The 22,520-nt window shown below is 40.4% G+C and overlaps 1 protein-coding gene across 3 annotated transcripts; it reads left to right on the forward strand.

The window, feature by feature from the left end:
* Window positions 1–2,266: 2,266 nt before the first annotated feature.
* On the forward strand, window positions 2,267–22,498 carry LOC103465334 (LIM domain and actin-binding protein 1-like). Of its 3 annotated transcripts, none has more exons than XM_008410028.3 (10): window positions 2,267–2,577; window positions 8,672–8,800; window positions 10,046–10,088; window positions 14,872–15,318; window positions 18,305–18,359; window positions 18,456–18,544; window positions 19,702–19,780; window positions 19,864–19,895; window positions 19,983–20,116; window positions 20,791–22,498. In XM_008410028.3, exons 1-10 carry the CDS (start codon window positions 2,408–2,410, stop codon window positions 21,710–21,712), a joined length of 2,100 nt encoding a protein of 699 aa, XP_008408250.3. In that variant the 5' UTR covers window positions 2,267–2,407; the 3' UTR covers window positions 21,713–22,498. The 3 variants fall into 3 exon arrangements, with proteins under 3 accessions (XP_008408250.3, XP_008408249.2, XP_008408251.2); XM_008410027.3 differs by having other exon boundaries at window positions 2,485–2,651; XM_008410029.3 differs by lacking the exons at window positions 2,267–2,577; window positions 8,672–8,800; window positions 10,046–10,088 and adding an exon at window positions 11,210–11,486.
* The last annotated feature ends 22 nt before the right edge of the window (window positions 22,499–22,520 follow it).

Here is a 22,520-nt window from a genome sequence, read left to right on the forward strand (position 1 = left end):
TTTAGTGCTAACAAAATGCTCAAAGGTATTACCTGCAGATTACATAATGGCTCCATATTTTGGTTTTTACACCAGGTCTTAGTATCTTTGGCAGTCTGGGGATGTTTCAACTCTTGGTGGAAAAGGAAACCAGCCTCTTAAGGCAGCTTGTCAGAAGAGGAAAGCATGAAGTGCTTTATAGCTTCCAGGTAGATGTATATGCTCAGTAAAACACATTAGACACACATTAGAAAACATCTCGGATCTTGTGCCTCGCCCCTCTCTCTCCAGACTTTGTGACTTTGATTTCCAAATAAAATGCAAATTGTACTTTTGTCAAGAGAGAGAGAGAAAGAAGGGATGATGTGTGACAGGGCGGTGTTAGGAAATTTGATGTTTAATTGGTTTCATGACACGCCAGAAGATCACGAACTGCTTATCCACATTTTCACTGACAGCCTGGAAACAGTATGCTGAGATTAGCTTCATCTGTCTGCTTATTAACTTATCATCATTTTTACATAAGCTAAACTAAATTGCTTGTTAATGGAGAGAAATCATTCTTATTGACTTTTATTACAAGCTTTCACGATTTCTTGCATTGCTGGTAGAAAAAAAAATATTAGAGTAGGAGTTGGATTGTAAAATAATTTTCATGTAACTCATGTTTTTGCTGTTGTTGTATTTTTTGGTCATTTTAGAAATGCCATCAAAAGAATCTGACGCATCGAAAATTATTTTGATGACAAATTCTCTTGCAAAAATGGAGAATTATTGAAACGAAGTGTTTTGGTGGAGTAGGATCTCTGGTGTATATTTTCCAAAGCAAATGTAGTAAAATCCAACATCACCTGTGACACCGCCATTGAACATTCCCAGCATTATGGTGCCACATTAAGCTGTTTTTATTTGTTTGAGAGCATGCAATAAGAGGCTTCTTTGAGAAAGGAAGTTTGTGTTCAGTTCTTCTAATAAATTCAAAGACATGCGTTAGATTGTGCTGCAGTTTGCATTAAAAGCTGTTGGACGTGTAATTAGTAGAATTCAGTTCAACCAAGTGAGAACTTTTCTTCGTTCAAAGAAATCTCTTCTTATTTAGAAGGCAAACATCTAACTAACTCCATCCTTTACTCGCCACCCAAAAATTAGGACACAACAGCTCATTGTCAAAGAAGTTGGCTGCAAACAGAGTGCTGTAGGCAAGAATAATAATAGAAAGGTGAGTGGAAGGAAAACTGTAGTAGAAAAATAGGCATAATTAGCAGGCATAACTAAATCCTCAACAGAATTGTGAAGCAAACGTCATTCAGGAGTTTGGGGAGATAAAAGGCCTGTACTACAGCTCAATTCATGAGCCGTAACCCTAACCTGATGTTGGTCCAAAGCCTGTGCAGCTACTGATAAACAAATCTTACAACACGCTTTATGGAGATGCTGATTTGATTTCTCAACAGGATTTGGCACCTACACACACAATTACTAAGCTTTGGTATCAATGTGCTTGCTTGACCAGCTAATTAACGCTAGTTAAACACATTATAAAGATAATAATCACCAGAATCAACAATGCCGATTACAAAACCTGAGCTTCCTAACCTGCTCAGCAGAACCACAGGTTGATCTCTTCCATATTACGTTCTACCGCCTGGGGAGTATGAGGACGTATTAAATACTGTATAGAATAATAGGCTGAATTTTCTGTATTTAAAAAATCCCTTTCTAATCTGTGTTATATAAGAAGAAGTTATATAATATTTAAATTTTCCGAGTAAGGGAATATGAGGTTGTTGTTTTTTTTAATCATCTGTCAGTCATAAATATCCAACAGAAATACAGGCTTGAACTATATCAGTGTGTTATAGATCTATTATTATTTATTTTATTTATTTTTATTTCCCCTTTTCTGTTATGTCTGTATGGGGATTTATATATATATTTTTTTTTTTTGGAGAAGCTATGTAAGTTTTGCAAAATACATGTACTGTGAAGAAATTTATAATCTTCTGATGAACAAATAATAACAAAACTGAACGGAAGTGCTCTTGCTGGTTTAGGGATCCAAATTGAAGGCGTAGTTCACTCACTGGCTTAGCGTGCATTGTTCATTTTTGTCACTCCCCCACCCACATCTCCCCCACCCCCTTCCCACACTCACCCCCGGCTCCCTCCCCCCTGTCATGGAGACGGTTGCTACACCCCGTTTATCTTATCACCATCAGACTGTTGTCTGTTGACTTTTAACTTTGGGAGTGAGCACAGCCACCTGTTCTCAGGAATTTTAGCTTGCGCGCGCACACACACAGACACACACACACACACACACACACACACACACACACACACACACACACACACACACACACACACACACACACACACACACACACACACACACACAACAAAAACCATCCCAGGTAAGTGTAACGTTATGCCTCAGGTCATTGGTGCAGCAAGTCACGTGATCTGCCTCTTCCACTCACCTTTGCGCTCACTCCTCCTCCGCGCTGTCCACTCCGGGCGGTGTCGCGGCTCCAGCAGCCAGTGTCAGGTGTCTGGCAGGTTTTCTCACAAACTTTGGCTAAACGGAAGTTCCCACAGGTAGGAGCAAATACATGTCAGGACGGGGGAACATTCACTAAACAACTAACGCCGCTCTTATCCAAAGCAAAGAGGTATGTTTGGAAGATTTGAGTTCGTATTTTGCTAACCTTGACGGAAAGTTTAATACACGTGTTTTGCGTTGTGAGAGCAGCTTGTGTGTTTCTGTTTATTCACGACTTTCCTTGAAGTTGTTTAACTTCAACAACTTCATCTTAACGTTACAGCCCTATTTTACCCTTTTCTCTTCTAGCCACCATGAAAGCTAGACCTATAATTAAAGTTTTTCAGATGACATGTTGGCCTCAGAGCTGGGCCGCCTGTCTTCAAGTTATTCCTCTTTATTGCATACTTCAGTAATGACTCCGTAGTTCAGAGTCACTCATGCTCTCCTGAACACCTGACTGAGGCTTTTGTATTAATTCGTAACAGATCAATTAAGAAAGGAGGACTCCTCCTTTTCTCTGACTTAGCAAGTATCCAAATGTGCTGTGGTAGCTTGTTGTCATAGCAAAAACCTTTGAGGGCGCTCTGTCAGCAATGTAGAAATCAAGGGCATTGAGAACGTATATGATTTTGTTTAATTATAAAATCCTGAAGAGTTTACGGGATTATGTAGGCTGTCATCTTGTCAAGCCTTTACTTGTGTCTCGTTCCCCTGCTGAGACAGGACAGCCGCTGTGGACGCTTTCGCAACATATGATGCCACTGACTCAGTCAATGCACCTATTGTGAGCTTTTAGCTGGAAACAATCCTGCTCACCTTTGTGGATTTTTGGAAAATGAAAATGAAGAAACCTCTGGTCATGTGATCTGGAGCTGATAAGGGGACACAGAAAAGATTTTTTTTATGACCCGCTGTCACAAAAGTGATTGCGATGGCTTTTATTGCCTCGGGCAGCCAGAGTTACATGCAGCAGGGATTTTTATTTATTTTATTTTTTTATGAAATATCATTGACTGTGTATATAGTAATGTAAGTTGCATGGGAAACTAGAAAATCCCCCCAAACTCACAAGAGAGACAAGGAGCATTAGTAGAACCGAGAACAGGAGGATCTGACAAAAGGAGTGATGATTACTAGAAATGGAAACAGTAAACTGAACACAACACACAAGGACAGCATGTTACAGGAGCACTCTAGTTTACAAGAACAAACAATGAATAACAATTAATACATAATAATAAAAGAGAACTGATACTATGAATGAAGGATGCGTATAAAAATTAAGGAAGTAACAACAGATCTAGAATCCATGTAATTGGGACAGTTTTACGTTCTGCTGTCATGATAACCCTCAGTAAAAATAAACCAGGTTCTTGGTAGTACAGCATTTAAAACATTTCTTAAAACGAATGCATAACATTATCTAATAGGGCTGTAGTGATACAATAATCTCACAATACGATATTCTGCTCACGATACGATATATATTGCGATATTCAGCAAACGATGCAATTCAATACACTTTTGCGATTTTCTGAAAGATTTTAGAGGGACAGAGTGATTTTGGTGACATTTTGAGACTGTCATAGAGTTGGACTGAATTAATTTAACTGAAAACTGATTAAAAGCACCAACTACACAATACCTGCCTCTGGTTGGACATGGACTCAGACTTAAAGTCGACAGCTGGACAAAATGAATCAAAGAAGTGGTGAGAAAACATGTTTCTTTTAATTGAAACAGTACAAACTGTAGCTTACATGCATTTGTAAAGTAAATAAAGTGCACCAAGTACCCTGCTCTGAATAGTTTGATACCTTTTTAACCTTGACACTTAACATCTGAAGGAATCACTCTAAGCCTGATGGCCTAATCACTCTCCTGGCGAAGCAAGCAGTGAGTGAGCAAGGTGACAGTTGGATGTTACGATACTTGCAGATGGATATTGATTTTTTTCTAGGAAAGAAAACATATATATATATCGCAAAATTGATATTATTTCACAGCCCTAATTTCTTTTACTTGAAGTAGGAAGGCAACCATTTCAATATCAGTGTGATTAGTACTCATATCACAAAGGACTGTTTGGGGCACAGTAATTGTTGCCGGATATATTGAAAGCATTTTGAAACTTATATTTTTAAGGCTATTGTAATAATTACCCAGTTGGCAGCAGATGGTCACTGTGGATGTAAATGAAAACAAAGTTAACAAAGGTGGCAGGTATTTTATGGAAATGTTCAGATCCAGTTTTAGCTAATTCAAATTGATAAAATCTGCCATAATGGGTGTGTCTGTTAGCCTTCTGCCTCTCTGACGATCTACTTACTTTGTGATATGGCATCTTTCTGTTACAGGTAATACAAAGATGTCACACTTCCAAAAATCTAAAATATCACTTTAAGCAAAAGATAAATAATAGTAATTATAATAGAATGACATCAAATTGTAGCTAAAATTAGTTTTCAAGTGCTCATCGCACAGAGTTGTATGCCTTTCTGCTGTTCTGCTCTTCATAGTGTAAAACAGACAGTTATTATTAGCTTGTTAATTAGTAAGGCTACCTGCTCAGGTAGCCACCCTGCATTCAGCTGCTTAAGACAAGTTTTTCTGGGCTTGGTCGAAATGATCACAGTGTCTTAAGACCTTGGCTATATGTAAACCACAGCTTTGCATCAGTTTCAAGTCTTAATTTGCTTAATTTATTTTCTAAAATCAAAACATTAAGGCTGTTTTTGCATGCCTTAGAAGCATGACCCTATCTTACTCTTAACCGCTTTCTATTAACGTGGAGAAACCAGAGGGTCTGTAGTAATAATTCACTCCATTAATATCTGGAATTACAGGTCGGACGCACATGTACCTTGTCTTGTTCATTGTTTCGAAATCCTTGGTCTTTTTAAGATTTAAGTCGAATAGGTGGCTTCCACAGGGTGTGTCTCTTCCTTTGCATGAAGAAAATGACTCCAGGCTTAAACCAAGACCTGAAGCAAACAGATGAATGACAACAAAAAGAACCCGATCCAGTGCGCCGGCTTAGCACTGGTATCAGACAGCATACAGGATGACGAAACGAGCCACCCTGCCTTCGGATCTGAAGTTTGTGTCAGTAATAAGTCGCCTTAAGGAATGTAAACATAACATCGTAACCCTCGTTTGTGAATATATGTTGGATGTTTGTTCATATTTGTCAAACTTAATATAGAAATCAAAACTTTATCTACAGAGTAGATTGAAGTAAACGCAAATAAATAGAACTAATTTGGGCTAAAGTGAAAGAAGGACTTGTTTATTGACTGCTTTTAAATGAGGGGTTGGAGTTCGGTTCAAAGTCCTGGAAGTAGTCGGCAGCTCTGCGGTGCATCAGATCGATGATGTAATCCTCTAGGTGCGCCACGGTGAACATGACCACAGCTGAAGTGATTGTTAAAGAAAAACTCTGTAGATGGCAGTGATTTACGAGGTCCTGCTAACATTTTACATACATGTTGAAACCACAAATGTCAATTTATTTATTTCATTAGCATTCTAGGTGTAAGTGGACAAACTGCTAAGTAAATAAATCAAACTTTTAAGGCATTAACAGCTCAGGCGTGAATTTGAGCATCATTGATGGCACAAATACATTTTCAGTGAAGGAGACTGAGATCTGTGTTTCAGTTGGAAATATTATCATATTTATAGCTGCAATTATTGTCATAATTGACTAATTTTTACCTATAATCATCTCCACAGTGTGACTCCAGCACCATGTTTTACACTGGAGATAATCTGAAATTTAATCTTACGGTGGTGGACTTTATTGACTAATCAGGTGACCTGTGAAGACATTTGGTTTGAGTTTTATTTTGGAATATTAGAGTAAAAAAGGGTCTAAGTAAACCCCTTACTTAGCTCTTCAGATTACTAAAAACGTTTTTTTAAACTAAATTATTTCTTTTTCTTCTTGATAGCTGTGCTCCTCTTTGTGTTGGTCCATCACATAAAATCTCTATGAAATAAATTGAAGGTTGTTTGTAATGTGATAAATTGTAAAATATATCAGGCGATGTGAAGACTTTTGCAACCTACAGTAGGTTTAAGGATTGTAAGATATCCTCTTTGTTTTCTTTTGGCCCGTCTGTCCATGCAGAAATTGCTGAAATGTTAAGCATTTGACAATTAAACCACATCTAAAGACAAAGGCTTAGTCAAAGTGCAATTAAGTGAAAGTGTAATTTTGGTTTCACACTCATCTCCTGTGACACCGCGTCACCACTGAGCCGCTTCCACTTGTTCTGCTGCTTTCGGTTTGTGTTTTCCCTCTTTGCATTCATGCAACTTGATCTGCAGAACAAGTTCGAACACGTCGACTCGTCTGTTTGCATGCACAACTGAACGAGCACAAATATGTGCATTCAGTCGTGGGCCGTTTTGTTAGGGAAGTTTGTGCTATAAACTTGCAAATGAATAATCGTAGACAGAAAACAAGTCCAGCACACACAGTGCTGGACTCTTCCATCTGATGCAAGAACAGGTTCCAGACTAGTTTATCCATTCCAGTAGAAACTGTAATCTTAATAACGGAGTGCCAGAAAGACGCACCAACCGTCAACAGATACGTTTTTGTACGTTTGTGGAAAACAAAAGGGAACATCCTGTTGATTATGAATTATTTTTTGTTTGTTTATTTCCTGCACGCTAGGTGGCTAAGTGTTACTCTCAAATGACTCTTATTTTAGTGATTTTATCCTTTATTATTTTTGTACATATGCTGTATATTTGTAACATATTATCTTTCTCAGTTTGATTATTTGATTACTTTCTTTTCTAAAAGCAGCTGTTTGTGCAAAACTAATGTTGCCAGTTTTGGCTAAAATGTTTTTGTAAAATAAATGTTTAGTCTCTGTGGCATTTTTATTGTGAATTAAAGGTAAATAAATCCATCCATCCATTTTCTTCCGCTTATCCGGGGTCGGGTCGCGGGGGCAGCTGCTTCAGGCAGGATGACCCCCCTGACCCGGAGAAGGCACTCTACCCTTTTCCGGCTCAAGACCATGGCCTCGGATTTGGAGGCACTGAGCCTCATCCCGGCCGCTTCACACTCGGCTGCGAACCGCTCCAGTGAGAGCTGCAGATCACGTTCCGATGAAGCCAACAGAACCACATCATCCGCAAAAAGCAGAGACATGATCCTAAGGCCACCAAAACGGATCCCCTCAACACCTCGGCTGCGCCTAGAAATTCTGTCCATAAAAGTAATGAACAGAATCGGTGACAAAGGGCAGCCTTGGCGGAGTCCAACTCTCACCGGAAACGAGCCCGACTTACTGCCGGCAATGCGGACCAGACTCTGACACCGGTCATACAGGGACCTGACAGCCCGTATCAAAGGGCCCAGTAACCCATACTCCTGGAGTACAGTAAGCTGGCTCTTGAGGTAAATAAATAAATAAATAAATGGATTTGGTGCCTTCCAAAAAATATTAGTGCCTGGGACGTTTTTAACATTTTGTTACAACCAGGCACTTCGATGTTTTAATCGGGATTTATGTGACATAACAACATAAAGTTCTGCATTAATATGAAGCGAAAGGAAAACTATGGTTTAAAAAAAAAAAACCTGCGCATGAATTATGCAGATTCACATGCATTTTCTTTTACAGTGAAACCAATAAATAAAATCCAGTGCACCAAGTTTTTCTTAGAATTCACCTAATAGAATAACAGCATAAGTTTAGCTGGTCTGTCAACTTCTAACACGACACATTGTGAAAACGTTGAAGGGATGTAATGAATGCTTTTGCAGGCACATGTATCATATCACATTGCATTGTTCTGTATGAGTTGCGTCACATGTTGTATTGCTTTGAATTTGTTTCACATCATATCAAATAGCATTGCAGACTATCTCGTGATATCGCCAGACTCTCACGATCATATTGTGTCACTGTGAATCATTTCCTATTCAAACACTTCTTAACATTATTCTTCAACAAATACAAGGTATTAATAATTACAGAAGACAATTTTTTTTGTTTTATTTTCTCTATTTCCCAAAGCCTTGTGGTATAAAACACAGAAATATATTTGTAGAACTAAATTACTAAGAAATATGTTCAGATATATAGTGAATGTGATTGTGGCTTTTATTTTGTCTTGCTTCAGGTTGACAGCCATGGAGAACGGCTCATTTGTTCGGGGCTCCAAAGCGACGCAGTCCCTGCGTATCACCGCCAAGGAGCTGTCGCTCGGCGGGCGAGGGAAAAACTCTGGCCTTGCAAAAATATTCTCCAAGTGGGTAACATTTTAGCAAAGTTTGGTATTGATTTTTACTTTAGCAGCTGCCTTTAATACAGATGGAGGTTAAAGTAAATTATAGGACGTGTTAAACATGACTGAATAGTTTATGATCTTGCTGTTACAAATGTAAAGTCTTAAATGTTTTTGTTTATTTTTCGGGTACATCTGAAATTATGATCAGACCTCTAAATGTGTAACATGTATAAATCTCTTGAGTTGCCTGAATAAATTGTTTTCAGGATTCAGATCCAACCATTCCAACACAAAAGCTACGATTGGCAAACATGATCTATTATGCTGAATTTGGGTAACCTGCTCACCAATGTTAGCATAATGTTAGTATAATGTTAGCATATGCTAAAAGGTTTTTGATGATATAACATGATATAGCTCAAAATGTCAATTTTACATAATTATCCCTCTTTTAAAAAATGTTTCATTGAACTTAATTGTATATTATCTCTAAAACCTTTTAGCTCTTATGAAATTTGTTCCTATTTTTCGTGGTTCTAATCCGAGCTTCTGTCTGTTGACTCTAATGAAATATGACCGATTACTGCCAACTAAAACCACATTTTCTTACTGTAAATTATAAGTGGACAATAGAAAATTACATCATATCACTCAGGCATGTGATGACCAAACCTTCCTGGGTCTAAAATGGAGAATATTCAAAACGACCAGAAGCCACTCCGACCAGGAGAAACCTGAACAGCAAAACAAAAACACCCTGATTACCTGCAGTTTACTCAAGACCATGTGGGAAGGTTGTTTAAACATGTTTGGTAGATGATAACATGTTATTGTGTAAGTGGGAAGTGTTCTGTTTGGAGAAATGATAGCGCAGATCTCCAGATTGAGACCGTTGTCATGGTGGAGGCTGGATTCACATGAATGTAGTTTTGTGTACATGGACTGGCTCCACCAACGAGGTTAATTCCAGTCGACGTGAGAGAATAATATGTAGAAACTACCCATAAGTTAGAGATAAATAAAAGGGTATTTTTTTCCTGTGTCCTTTACATAGCTAGTAAAACAAACATGTTTAATCATTGATAGCACTGGCGTCTGTTTCCAGAATGTCAACATATAACATTAAAATAAGCAAATTAACAGTTTTTCTTTGTATACGTTGTAACTTAAAGCCTCCCAACGTGTTAAATCAGAAAACATAAAATGTGTGTATGCTCTGCATTGTTGTGAGTCAGTAGAGGTCAGTGTTGTTTCCTTGCCCTGCAGGTACCAGAAGAATGCAGATAAATCCAGTGCAGAGAAGAAAGGAGTGAGTATTCCTCTTAAACATGGATCATATCAAGCAGTGACATTTATGCAAAATTAGGTGGTGCTAAGAAAACATTCACAGATCTTTACAAAAATAATTCATATCCCCCAGTCCTGCAGATATTACTGTTGCTTCGTTGTGTTTTATTGGGAGTTCATGTGAAACACCAACACAAAGTTACTGGCTTTTTCTGAGAAACTTTGTGTCCGTTTCTATTCAGCCTCTCTGATCCCAAACTTTGTAGAAACTCCCCATCCACTGCGGTTACAGCTGCAAACCTTCCAAGTTATGTTTCTGCAATCTTCGCATATTTGGAGACTAACAGTTTTGCCCATTTGTTTTTCTAAAATGCCACAAGCTCACTCAGTCAGACTGGATAGAGAACATCTGTGAACATCTTTTTTCTTTAAAATTCTCAATTAGATTTAGGTTTCTAAGACATGGCTGCTTAGATTTCAGTGTAGCTTTGGCTGCATGTTCAGAGTCTCTCTGTCCTGCTGAAAGGTGAACCTGTGCAGGCCCTTTGCTGACATTTGGACACTATTAAGTAAGTGGCTCTTCCTGACTGTAGAGGAGTTTATTTATAGTTATCAGCGTAAAGGGAGTTGAATAAAAAATGGAGATCACATATTTCAGAATAGTATTTGTTTAAAAAAGTTGAAAACCATGCATATCCTGAACCAGGATTAGGTTGGTCAAGTCCAGCAATTTACATCGAAAAGCTCGACAACTCTTTAGATGCATCTTTGCTCCAAAACACCTGAATTAAAAGAGTGGCTCGTTACGAAGCCTCTGCAAAGCTAAAAATATGCTGATAGGCAACCCTGCGACAAAAAATCCCAGTAAAAGGCAGTAAAGTTTAAATTTCTTGGCGAAACGGGTGAAGCTCTAGAGGTGTGAATGGTTTTACGAGGCGCTGTAGTGACCCAGTCCTTCGTTGGAAGACAGGGATTAAGATCTTTCATTTAAAGACTTAACAAACAAGTGGATTAATGTGTAAATTACCATTTATTTTGCCCCTTCTTCCGGGGTGGGGGTTATACAAACTGTGTGTGTGCTTGCTTGTCTCTCTTGATTTCCTCCGTTCCACTCATGTGGCGGTAACCTAATTAAAGCTTTAGGAGATGAGGAACACACATACACACAAACGCATTGAGTCGCCATGCCGACACACGGCCGCGTCTTCCCCTGTCCCGGCTGACCTCTCATTGGCTACTTGTCGCGACAGGCGAGTTACCGAACCCATAATCCTGCTCCAGTGTAATCCCCCCCACTTGTAAAACTCATTGAGGCTCCACGTGCAGATTTGGCTGCTGTGTCAGAGCGAAAGAGCGATAAACAAACCTGGACCGAGATCAAATGAGAAACGGATCAGAGAACGTCATGAGGAAACACAAGGTACTGTTGTACAGTGTGATTACAGGGTCTGTTTCCCCAGCAGCTATTTGGAGAGACTGTAGGCATCTTCTTTCTTTAATGCTCTGGGTGGTAAAGACGAAACCTGATCTAAACCTGCTCAGATGTTGCTGTAATGATAGGAGCTGAATTCTCACAGAGCACCGCCAGCTGTAATCTAAGCCAATATTTAGTGTGAATCAGTTTAATTATTGTTTTTCAACGTCTTAACGTGTGTTTGCCTTCCTGATACGATTACATTAAAGTGGAGCGTCAGCTGAATTATTTATGAATAACACTTGTGGTATGATGTGTCTGAGCTTAGTTTGAATGAGCACCGTGAAAGACCATCTGTTTGTGTGTGTGTGTGGGTGTGTGCGTGTGTGTGTGTGTGTGTGTGTGTGTGTGTGTGTGTGTGCGTGTGTGCGTGTGTGTGTGTGTGTGTGTGTGTGTGTGTGGGAGGAGGGGGGGAGTTGTTGGGGGATGGGAGTCTTTGTCAACATGTCCAGCAAATACCAAGTCCATCTTTTATTACGTAATCAAGAGACAGATTGTTATACAGAATAAGGTTTCTGGAGTTTATTCCGTTGTGATTTGCAGTAATTTATTAATCCCAAATTAAACTTTAATTGAAGGGGAATGCCGGCAGGATACCGTCATAAACATGAAGGAGTCTTCATGAATGTTTATGAATGTCGTCATGAAGTGTCATTTGGTAAATAATGATGCTTTTAATGAAAAGTTGACACTTTTACTGGACTTTTAATGCAAATTTTAATAGAATTTTGCATTAAAAGGGTCATTATGCAACTTTGCATTAAAAGTGTTATTATTTACTAAATGACACATCATGACAACATTAATCAAGACTCCTTCATGTTCATTGCAGGTGTCATATTAACGACAGCGTCATGTCAGTCTTATGCACACGCCTTCAAAATAAAGTGTTACCATCCAGTAATTAATTCATTACATAAATGAAATGATTTAGTCTTTTAATTATTTATGGACTTTTCCAACTTGTTGCTTAAGAAAGGAAAGCTTGAAACAAAGTCTTTGTTCTCAAAGAACAAAGTCAATATTCAGATTTATTTCTGCTTTGAAGATGATCCACAGCCTCAAATTACCCAGTTTAACAACACGATGTTCAGCGAAGCCTTTGTTTCTGACAGCTCATCAGACAGGCATCTCAAAAGACAACAACAATTTTAAATGGAATGTTGATTTTTGTATTAAATGCGATGAAAAGTCATTTGTTATATATTTATACCTAACTTCTGTACACTGTGAGCCCTTGAAGTCAAAATTATTTTTTAGGCACACAATTTTGTTTTATAAATGCTGATAAAGACAAAACACAGAGTTTCCAACCCAGTGACAGAAAAAACCCCATAAAATTCTTACTAGTTGTTTTTGAGTCATTCTTTTGTGGATGTTTACAGCAATTATTCTATCAAAAAATCTGAAAACCTGCATGTGTTATTATATGTATGTCTAGATACATCCGTTGGTTCTTTATTACCAAGTTGCAGACTCCTGGTTTCGTTTCTTGTTAACAAATGCTGTGTGACTGCAGTGAATCTGTATTGACCTTCTGTCTCAAGCTGTGTTCCCAATTAATGCCGTAGGTTTTATTTGAAATTGATGTCGCATGTTGCCGTGTGGTTCAGACGCACCAAACATGGAGGCTGCTGTCCTTGACACATTAGTCCTCGGTCTGATTTACTGCTTCTCCTCATCTGTTTGCCCTTTCTCCTCTCAAGCTGCTAATAATGAGTAAAGGCCACAGGTGGCAAAAACATTAAGCAAGAGTAAAATCTGTTTGAGGAATATTTTAAAACAGCTTTCAAGTACTATAATTATTGGTATTGAGCCTCCTTTACTCTGCTGCTCCTAAATAAAATCCACCACAACAACTTTTCTTCAAAAATCACCTTTGACAGAGTTTCTCCAACACATAAAGTCCTTGAATAAAATAAAATATGCTGAAGTCTCTGGGTGTGTTGGAACAATATATGATCAATTAAAGGGACTTCTTCTGTTTAAGCCCATTTAATCTTTTTTTTTTCTTTTTAAAAATAAGTTTTTTCACAAGACAAGGCTGGCATGTGTATAGTGGATTACATGGAAATATGGCTTCTCTAATTCCAGTTATAAAAAGTCTTTTTGTTTACCAAGGTAGGTCATTTGTGTGCCTTTTCCCTCACTTGTTTTGCCGTTTTGAACACCGTCTCATGTCTGTCTCTGTGATTCTGTATTTACTTAGTTATATATAAAAAAAAAAAAAACAAGAAACAAGAAGTAAAACCAGGGAGCAAAGAGTTAACTTTTCCCAGAGCGTATCGTTTCCTGCTCTGGTTTCCTGGGTTTTCTGACTCTGGCTCTCACTTTCCTGCCGTCGGAGTGGGGCCGGACCGGCTCGCTCTGGTAGGTTTTGTCTAGCCGCCCGTGTCACGCTCAGCTCGACCTTCTGCTGTCTCTCACCTCCTGAGCCGTGGAGGAAAACCAGCCTGGACTTTCCTTGCTGTCTAGCTGTAGTGACACCAATCCTGGCCGCTTCATCTCATTGAAAAAGGTTTCTTCTTCTTCTTCTTTTCTACTCGCTTAAACAAAACAAAAAATCGGGAACAATCTCTCCGTGATCCGGTTGTCCATTCAGGCTGGCCTCGCGTCACAAAGACAGCAGTTGTGCCACTGCTTTTTGTTCTTTGTCGGGGTTTTGTCACTTGCTCAAATCTTTTCCGCAGCGTTCTTTACCGTCTTCATTTTACACATAAGGATTCAGCTCATGTTTGTCATCTTTAATCACTTGTAATTAATTGCAAGACATATTAAATAGTTTTTAATTTTTTGTGGAAATTGTGCAAGGTTGTAGGCCGGAAATGTCATTCTGAAGTCCGTTTTGTTTTCTATGATTAACAGATCTACATATTTTCCTGTCCACATCCTCTTTGCTTATGTGTCACTTCTTTTCTACAATTGAGGAAGTTCCTGCCTGCTGAAGTGTGCGGTGCTCCTGCTGAGTTTTTTCCCCCTCTCAGCTGTCACTAAAAGCAGACATTTCAGTGGTAAACGGAGCCGTCGTCTGTGGGGTTTAGGGAAAAAAGTGAAAAGAAAAGCAGCTGAGTTTTCTGTCACAGCCAATAAACCAGCATCTCTGACTTCAGGAGCCACATCTCTGCACTGGAGCAGCTTTGAGCAGCTGCTCACTTCATCTATTAGCCTAGCCAAGTTCAGAATCAGGCATTTCCTTCATTCCACCGCGTTAATCCGAGGCCTTACAGCTGTCTTTCTCCATCAGTTCGCCTGCAACAAAATAGATCTTGTGACAAAATTTTTTATTTATTTATTTTTTTAATTCAGTTAATTTCTCTTGTTTTTCTTGAAGGCCACTGATGATGCTCCATCCTCTCTGCGCTCCGGGAAACTGAATTCCCTGAAGAATCAATTTGAAAAAACAGTCAACCTAAATCAGGATAAAAAGCCTCCTGTTCCACCTCCGAGCGGCTCCAGCATTCTCCGCTCACGCTCCGTCCTGACCAGGCCCACTGCCATCCGCGAGGAGCCCGCCGCGCCCGTCAAGAACCAGGACCCGCGCGCCGACAGGGGGCATCAGAGCGTAGCCAGACCCGAGCAGCAGCAGCCGCCGCCGCCTGCCGCCCCGGCGGGCGACAAGCAGAGAGGGATGGACGGGGATGAGGCCGCAAACAGGCGAAAACCCGAGCGGATCGAGGAGGAAGCTCCCACCAGCCCACTCGCCACTTTTGAGAAACCCAAAGTGCAGCTGACCGACCTGAAGATGAAGTTTGAGAAGGGAGAAGACGCCGCTGGAAAGGTAAACCTGTTGATTTGTAAAAGTAGTAAAAGTCTAAACTTGATGGCGAGTGCAACATAACTCGGGTTTTTAGCCTGTAGTTAAAGTTGTGGGCGGGGGGGTTTGTTTGTTTTTACAGTATCTTGCACAAGTTTTCATACTCCTGGAGCTTTTATTTTCCACAAGATTTGTGTGAAAAACACAAAACACGGTATATCTGCAAAGTGAAGAAATTAGCATATATAGTTATTAAAATATGCTGGACATTTGCATTTGATGTTTTCTAGAGTCAGCTTTTACTGCAAAATACATAAATATATTGATTACAATGTGTAAATTACAAAGAGTTGGATAATTATTATTCATCGGTGTACACTAGTAATGTGTTTGAGAACATAATGTGTCATGTAATTAAGAATTTACAGGTTATGCATGTTTCAACAAATAGACATTAACAAGTATCAATTCATCACAAGTCAAATCATTTCTGTCGTCTTTTCCTCATTTTTGAGCAGCTTTTACCTGCTGAAACATGAACTTCTGTCCCAGCTTCAGGTCTGAAACGTTTTCTCCCAGAACTGCCCTGTGTTTATTTAGCAGAAGCTGTCCCAGAGCATGATGCTGCCACCACTGTATTTCTCTCTTCATTATCCTGTTTGTTCAAACAAACTCACAGACCTTCACAAAACGGCTGCGTTTACACTAAGATTAAACGACACACAGCTTGACTCACTAATTAGCAGACTGGTTCAACACGTTTTGTTTTTAACATTGCAAATTATTTCCCCTCCACATCATAATTATGCTCAGCTTTCTGATAGTCTGTCGTATAAAACTCCAATAAAACAGATTCAATTTCTTTTTGTTGCGACTTGATCAGCTGTAAAAAAAGAAAAGGTCAAAGGTGAACATTCTTTTGCGAGGTGCTGTCCTGGTCAAAATGTTCATGCACATTTCCCTTAACGTCCTTTCAGAAGTTTAAAACCGTCCATATTTACTTTTTTCACTCCTTTCTGAAGCCCCTTTAGTTCAGTCACCAGTTTCTACCTTCCCCAGCTTCATTCTTTCACTGCAGCTCTCTCCCTCTTTCTGTGTCTTTCTCTTTGTCTCTCTCTCTTTTTCTCTCTGACCTATAAAACAAGTCTCCCTCTCTCCAGCTCCTGAAACAGAGGAATGCAGACATTCCTTTCCAAGGCCCATCTCAGTCTTCATGGGATCACCTCAGTAAAGCTGCTGTCTTTATCTTGGCGTTGTTCACACATTTAAAACCGAGAACCCATTTTCTTTTGTAGAGTTTTTCCTTCACTCTTTGGGTTTCTTCAGTTAATTCATCCCAGTATTCATGTTTGCTCAGTTTCCCTCTCATGTTATTATACTTAACCTGTTCTATTATTCACATTTATTCATCTTTCATCAATAGAAAGTTACAGAAATGTTTTCACTCTGTCCTTAGTAACACGTGGGCTGTTTGAAACGGCTCACACTCCTTATTTTTCTGTGTGTGTTCAGAGAGAAACTATCATTAGTGTCAGAGCCGCGGTGCAGTCAGGTCCGTCCACGTTGTGTTTAGTGAAGGGCGCATGAATGCTCTCAGATGTTTTGGTCAGGCTGCAGGTCAGATGCAGGCAGGTGGCGGCCTTATCAGGTCCCAGTCATCATCAGACAAGAGTTAGACATCTCCATCGCTTTTGTTTCTCTTTTCTGATTCAGCACACCATCTGAATGTTGTTTACGGTACCAGGCAAAAGTTTTCATACCTCCTGAATGTTTCTGTCTTTGTTGTTTTTTTACAACAGGAAACATAAAAGTAATTCAGTGTTGCGAGCATTTGTACCGCAACAAATATATAAACTGGAATGCATCCACAGCTCATGATCCATTAACTTGCAGGTTAAATTGCTGCCAAATATTACCGTATTTTCCGCACTATAAGGCGCACCTTCAATGAATGGCCTATTTAAAAACTTTTTTCATATATAAAGCGCACCGCATTGTAAGGCGCATAGAATAGACGCAATAGTAGAGGCTGGAGTTACGTTATGCATCCACTAGATGGAGCTGCACTACAGGGAATATCAACAAAACAGTCCGACTCGGGTCGGCGAGGAGAGTCTTCTGCGACTGGACCGGGGCGTGGCCGGACGATGGTCACCGTTCTCCGTTCGAGCACAGCATGTTCATGGAGAACGTGGTGCAAAATGACCTGCAGACGACCTGATTATCAGGTCGGTAGGAAGGTCAGTCAAACTTTATTAACAAACCAGCGTTCTGACAACTATCCCAGCATGCACTGTGAGCTTCTCCTTCTACGGGCAAAAATGAAGTCGGCGGCTGCTTACCGTAGTTGCTTGACCTGTTGTGGCTCAATATTGGTCCATATATAAGGCGCACCGGATTATAAGGTGCACTGTCGGCTTTTGAGGAAATTGAAGGTTTTTAGGTGCGCCTTATAGTGCGGAAAGTATGATACTTAACTTTACTTTGTTTAGCAGAGTTAATGCTAAAAGCACACTCCAATTTTCAGATTTCCGTTTGTTAAAGTGAAGTTTTGGCTGTAATGTGACTAAATACAGACTAACTCATGAACTTTATTTATTGACACAGAAATTAATGCTAAAATCTTTTTCCAGTGTGACTATATTAACTGATTTTTATTTTGTGTTTAATGTTACCACTTCATTGTATAAATGTTAGTATATATACACTTGGATAAAACATGTAAAAATTCAGGTTCTGGACATGGAACCTGAACAAATCGAACTCGTTCAAAGAAAGCTTGATGACCTGCGACACGATTTGTTAAGTTTAATCTGGAAATTGTTTGGGTGGCGTCTCTCACTGTCAACCATTGCAAAACCAGACCCACTTCAACAAAACTTTATAGTAGTGAAGGCAGAGATGAGTAATACTTAACATCCTCTCCTCAGCAAATTAAGGAAGGAAAACCAGGCCTGGCTCACACATGCATGTTTAGCTCCACTCCTAAAACCCGTTTTCACTCCTTCAGGTCGGCAGGTCGACGATTCGCAGCACTTCGTCTGAAGACTCAGAACGTCCTAAAAGTAAGCAAATGGTTTATTTCTATCAGCATTTGTTGTGTGTTTTTTTTTTAAACATCTATCGACCTCAGTTAATGAAGAACCACCCCTCTGCTTCAGGTTCGTCTCCGCTGACCCGCTCTGCGTCTGTGAGGGTGAATAAGGCCAAGTACGAGCTGAGTGTCGCTAAACATAACGCCGGCTGCTCTGTGAGTTCAGTACCAGATACATTTTAACTCAGTTGAAAACAAACAGAAATATTTCTGCTATGTTTTGATTGTTTAAAAAAAAATCAGTGGAGTTCAAGGTTAATGTTCCCCTGATAAAATCTGTTGAGCCTCGTCAGCGGATGAAATCATTAAGGACGTAAATTAAGGATGAAATTCAGACTGTAGCTTTGTCGTCCTGCACTGTGAATGCAGTTAGTCTGCATTCACAGCAGAGCTAGTTTCCTGCAGGAAACTTTGCCTGCAGGTAGTTTCTGTGCAGTGACAAGAAAATTGTGGTGCAGAAACAGCTGGGAAAAAAATCAGGTTTGGGTGTTAGGGAGTGACCCTCTCTGTATGTTGCTGAAGGGGCGTCATCAATAGGAAAGATATGACTGCCTAAAGCAGGGGTCACCAACTCCAGTCCTCAAGGGCTACCATCCTGCAACTTTTAGATTCACCTCTGCTCCAAAATGTCTGAATTTCCTCACCAGCATTCATTCCTCTCTGCAATAGGCTGGAAATGAGCAGTTTATTTGATCCAGGTGTGTTTGAGCAGAGACACATCTAAAAGTTGCAGGATGGTAGCCCTCGAGGACTGGAGTTGGTGACCCCTGGCCTAAAGTATGCGATGCTAACACACGCACAGCAGTCACCACGCTCTCACCTTCGAGGGTAAATGTCACAAGTGAGTTTTGTCATGCAAGATGCTATCTCAGAGTTTTCTGAGATAGTATCGTCATGAAAACAAGATTAATGATTAAATTGCTATTGAGAAAAATAAGGGAGATTTATTTATCTGACAGGAAAGTGGGCAATGAGAAAAGGGGGAAGACATGCAGCAGAGGTCGCCAGGGGTCGCATGTGGGTTGTGCTTAACCCCTGCGTCACCACAGCAGACTGGAAATGCTCTTAAACCACACATTAAAACTGCCTTCATCAAAGAACAATCGTACATCTTGTACTTTGATCTGACCATCCTGCCTTTTTGAATTGATATAATAAAACCAGTTTTAAACCAGTTCAGCTTTTGCTACTCAGTTTCTTTCCCATGGAGATTGAGAATTGTTTCCATTTACTGTTTGCACCGTTCTCTCTCAGCGTCCAAACTTGGATGGTTTCGTCACTAATACTGTGGTTTCTCTCTGTGTTTTCACCAGACCGACCAACCAAAAGGGACTGCTATCAGAAAATCTGTGTCCATGAGAGTCAAACAGACTCCAGCAGCAGAGTGCAATGGTAACACTTTCCAGAAACCAGAGGAAAACATGAAAAGGCCTCTAGCAGAGCCAGAGCTGATTCTGTGTTTTCTCTCTTTTCAGGGGAAGGAACTGAGCAACCCAAAGCAACCAGGGTGGGGCAACGTGACAATGTGGTTACTAAAATCAACTTTTCACTCTTTGTTCTCCATGAATGCATTCGATTGGTTTTGTTTTAGCAGATGTTTCGTGTACCAGAGGCAACAAAATGCGCTGCCTGTCAGAAAACGGTGTATAATCTGGAGAAACTGGTGGTTGGTGAGCACACTTACCACAAAAACTGCTTCGCCTGCTCTCACTGCAGCACAAAGCTGAAGTAAGCTGCCGCACTTTGATCTGCTGATGTATTTATTCTTGTACGATGATAGAAAAGATTAGTCCAGACTCTTGAACGTGCTTTGCTTCACAGTCCCTCAAATTCTGCAGCTCATTCTGTTCTGCCACACTTTTTCCTTCCACATAACTTTCCATTTGTGTGCTTAGATGCTCACTGTCTAGTCAGCAGTCACCCGCTGATTGGGTTGAATTTATTATTTCTGTTTAAAGAAAATCTTTGTTTTTGGTCTTATGTAGTGATTTCATTTTAATGAGAAACTGACTTCTGGTTTTTATAACGGCAACAAACAAAAGGCAACAGATTTACCTAATTGAATTACTAAAAGTTATCAGCTTGTCAATGACGTTCACATTTATTACTTACATATATACATACAGCTATGTATGTATGACTTGTTTGAAATAAGAAAATAAGAGTAAATGTATTTCTTACGAATCTCGTTGCTGTGTCTCTTTCTGTCCTTCCTTCCTTCTTACCTTTTTTTTTCTTATTTTCCTTTTCTCCATCCATTTCTTGTCCTTCCTTCTGCATTTTCTTACTTCCTTGTTTTTTCTCCCTTTCATTCTTTCTTTCTTGGCATTCTGGAAGTCTTTTTATGAAATGAATTTTATAAGATTTGTGCTCATGTCAAGCCTTTGCTGCTCCGTCTCTAGTCTGTGGAACTACGCCTCCCTGCATGGTAAGATCTACTGCAAGCCTCACTACAACCAGCTGTTCAAGGCCAAAGGGAACTACGACGAAGGCTTCGGCCATCGCCCTCATAAGGAGCTGTGGGAGCCTCGAGACGACGGAGAGGAAAGCGAGGAGCCGCCGAAGCCCAAAGAGCGACCAGTGGAGGCGAAGCAGCCGGCTGAGAGCGTGTCCGAGCCGCAGCCGGATCCCAGCGGGGAAACGTCGCCACAGGTCAAGGTCACAGACATGGCCGCCTTGCTGGAGACCCGCACAAAAACGCGGGCCGGCTCCGGAGAGACGCAGCAGGCTGCAGACAAGCCGGCCGAGAAGCGGCGGCTGAAGGTGGCCTGGCCGCCTCCGGCCGGCGAAGACCACCCTGGACCGCTGAGTCCATCCGCAGAGGACGTCCCCTCAAACAGAACCCGGAGAGCCAAGTGGCCCCCAGAGGACGAGGTCCACTCATCCTTCCAGAGCTCAGAGCAGGCCGAGCTGAAGAGCCTGAGGAGGACCGCGTCTCTGAAGGAGCGCAGCCGTGTGTTCACAGTCGCAGCCAAACCGAAACCGACTCCCACAGCCGCCGAGGGCCGCAGGGAGCCGCGGCGGCCGCTCAAACAACTGCAGGACTGGAGGGCATCGCTGGAGGAGAAACAACCATCTGAAGACAAACCCGAAGTAAACCACCAGCAGGAGGAAAAGGAAGAGCAGAGGCCAAATGGAGGCGTGAGCACCCCGAAGGAGGAGAATCCGACTGAAGACAAGGAGGAACGGAAGGAGAAGCGCTCCTCCCAGGATGTGGGCTTCTGGGAAGACAAGGAGGGGAGCGACGCTGAGGACCTGAGCGCCGAGGACATCATCAAGAAGAACCGCTACTACGATGAAGACGACGAGGATTCGATAGTATAAGTAGCTTAAAAATCCACTTCCAGCAACCAAAAAAGAAAAAAAAAAAAACACTTTTAGCTCAAAGGTGGCCGATTAGTTTAGCTTTACCAGATTTTACTCCTGCAGAAACCAAAACTATACCAGCTATCTGTGAATCAAATCTTTTATTGTTCTTTTTATGTTTCAGTTATATTTGTAAAAAAGATTAAAACTTTTTTTTTTTTGATCATGTGCCCTTTGAAAAATGAAGAACAGCTTTTAAATTAGTTTTAGTTTTGGCTCTGCGTTTGATTTTTACTCCTGAAAACTTGTTACAGCTCTCTTCTTCGCTCAGGGATCAAACAGCTGGTTGAACGGTTTTGTCCTTGCCTTCATTTTACATGAATACTGCTTCCTTTCACTTTTCTGTTTTAAACTGGGGTTTTTTTTTTTAGTTTAAATGTTTTATCTGCTTTTAACGTTTTCTTTGCAGAATGCCTGGCTGATCTTCCACATACCGCTTGTGCAATTAATTATTTTTTTTCCTTATTGCATATTACAAAATTTGCATAGTTTTGTAAATTCATTCATAATTCTTGAAATGAAAACGGACCAAATGAGCTGCCAAAGTTTCGTGGTAATTCCTAACATCTCCAGGGGCCTTTTTAAGTTTAAAGGAACATTTTCAAATGTAATCCATTTTGTAGGCGAAACATTTTCAATGTATTTTCATGTTATGGAGTTCATACATGTTTGCACAACAATTTGTCTTCTTGTGACTGGAGATCACAACCCGTTTCTGAAACAGAATTAAAATGTACTACTGAATCCTTGTTGTCATCTTGTAATT

Source organism: Poecilia reticulata, chromosome 5 (assembly GCF_904066995.2).
Source record: "Poecilia reticulata chromosome 5, P_reticulata-male-v2, whole genome shotgun sequence".
NCBI classification, from domain to species: Eukaryota; Metazoa; Chordata; class Actinopteri; order Cyprinodontiformes; family Poeciliidae; genus Poecilia; species Poecilia reticulata.

Coding starts and splice junctions, on each gene's coding strand:
- LOC103465334 (XM_008410028.3), top strand. CDS start 2,408: ATGCCTCAGGTCATTGGTGCAGCAAGTCACGTGATCTGCCTCTTCCAC. Junction 8,801..10,045: donor CTTGCAAAAATATTCTCCAA/GTGGGTAACATT, acceptor CTTGCCCTGCAG/GTACCAGAAGAATGCAGATA. Junction 20,117..20,790: donor CACTGCAGCACAAAGCTGAA/GTAAGCTGCCGC, acceptor CTCCGTCTCTAG/TCTGTGGAACTACGCCTCCC.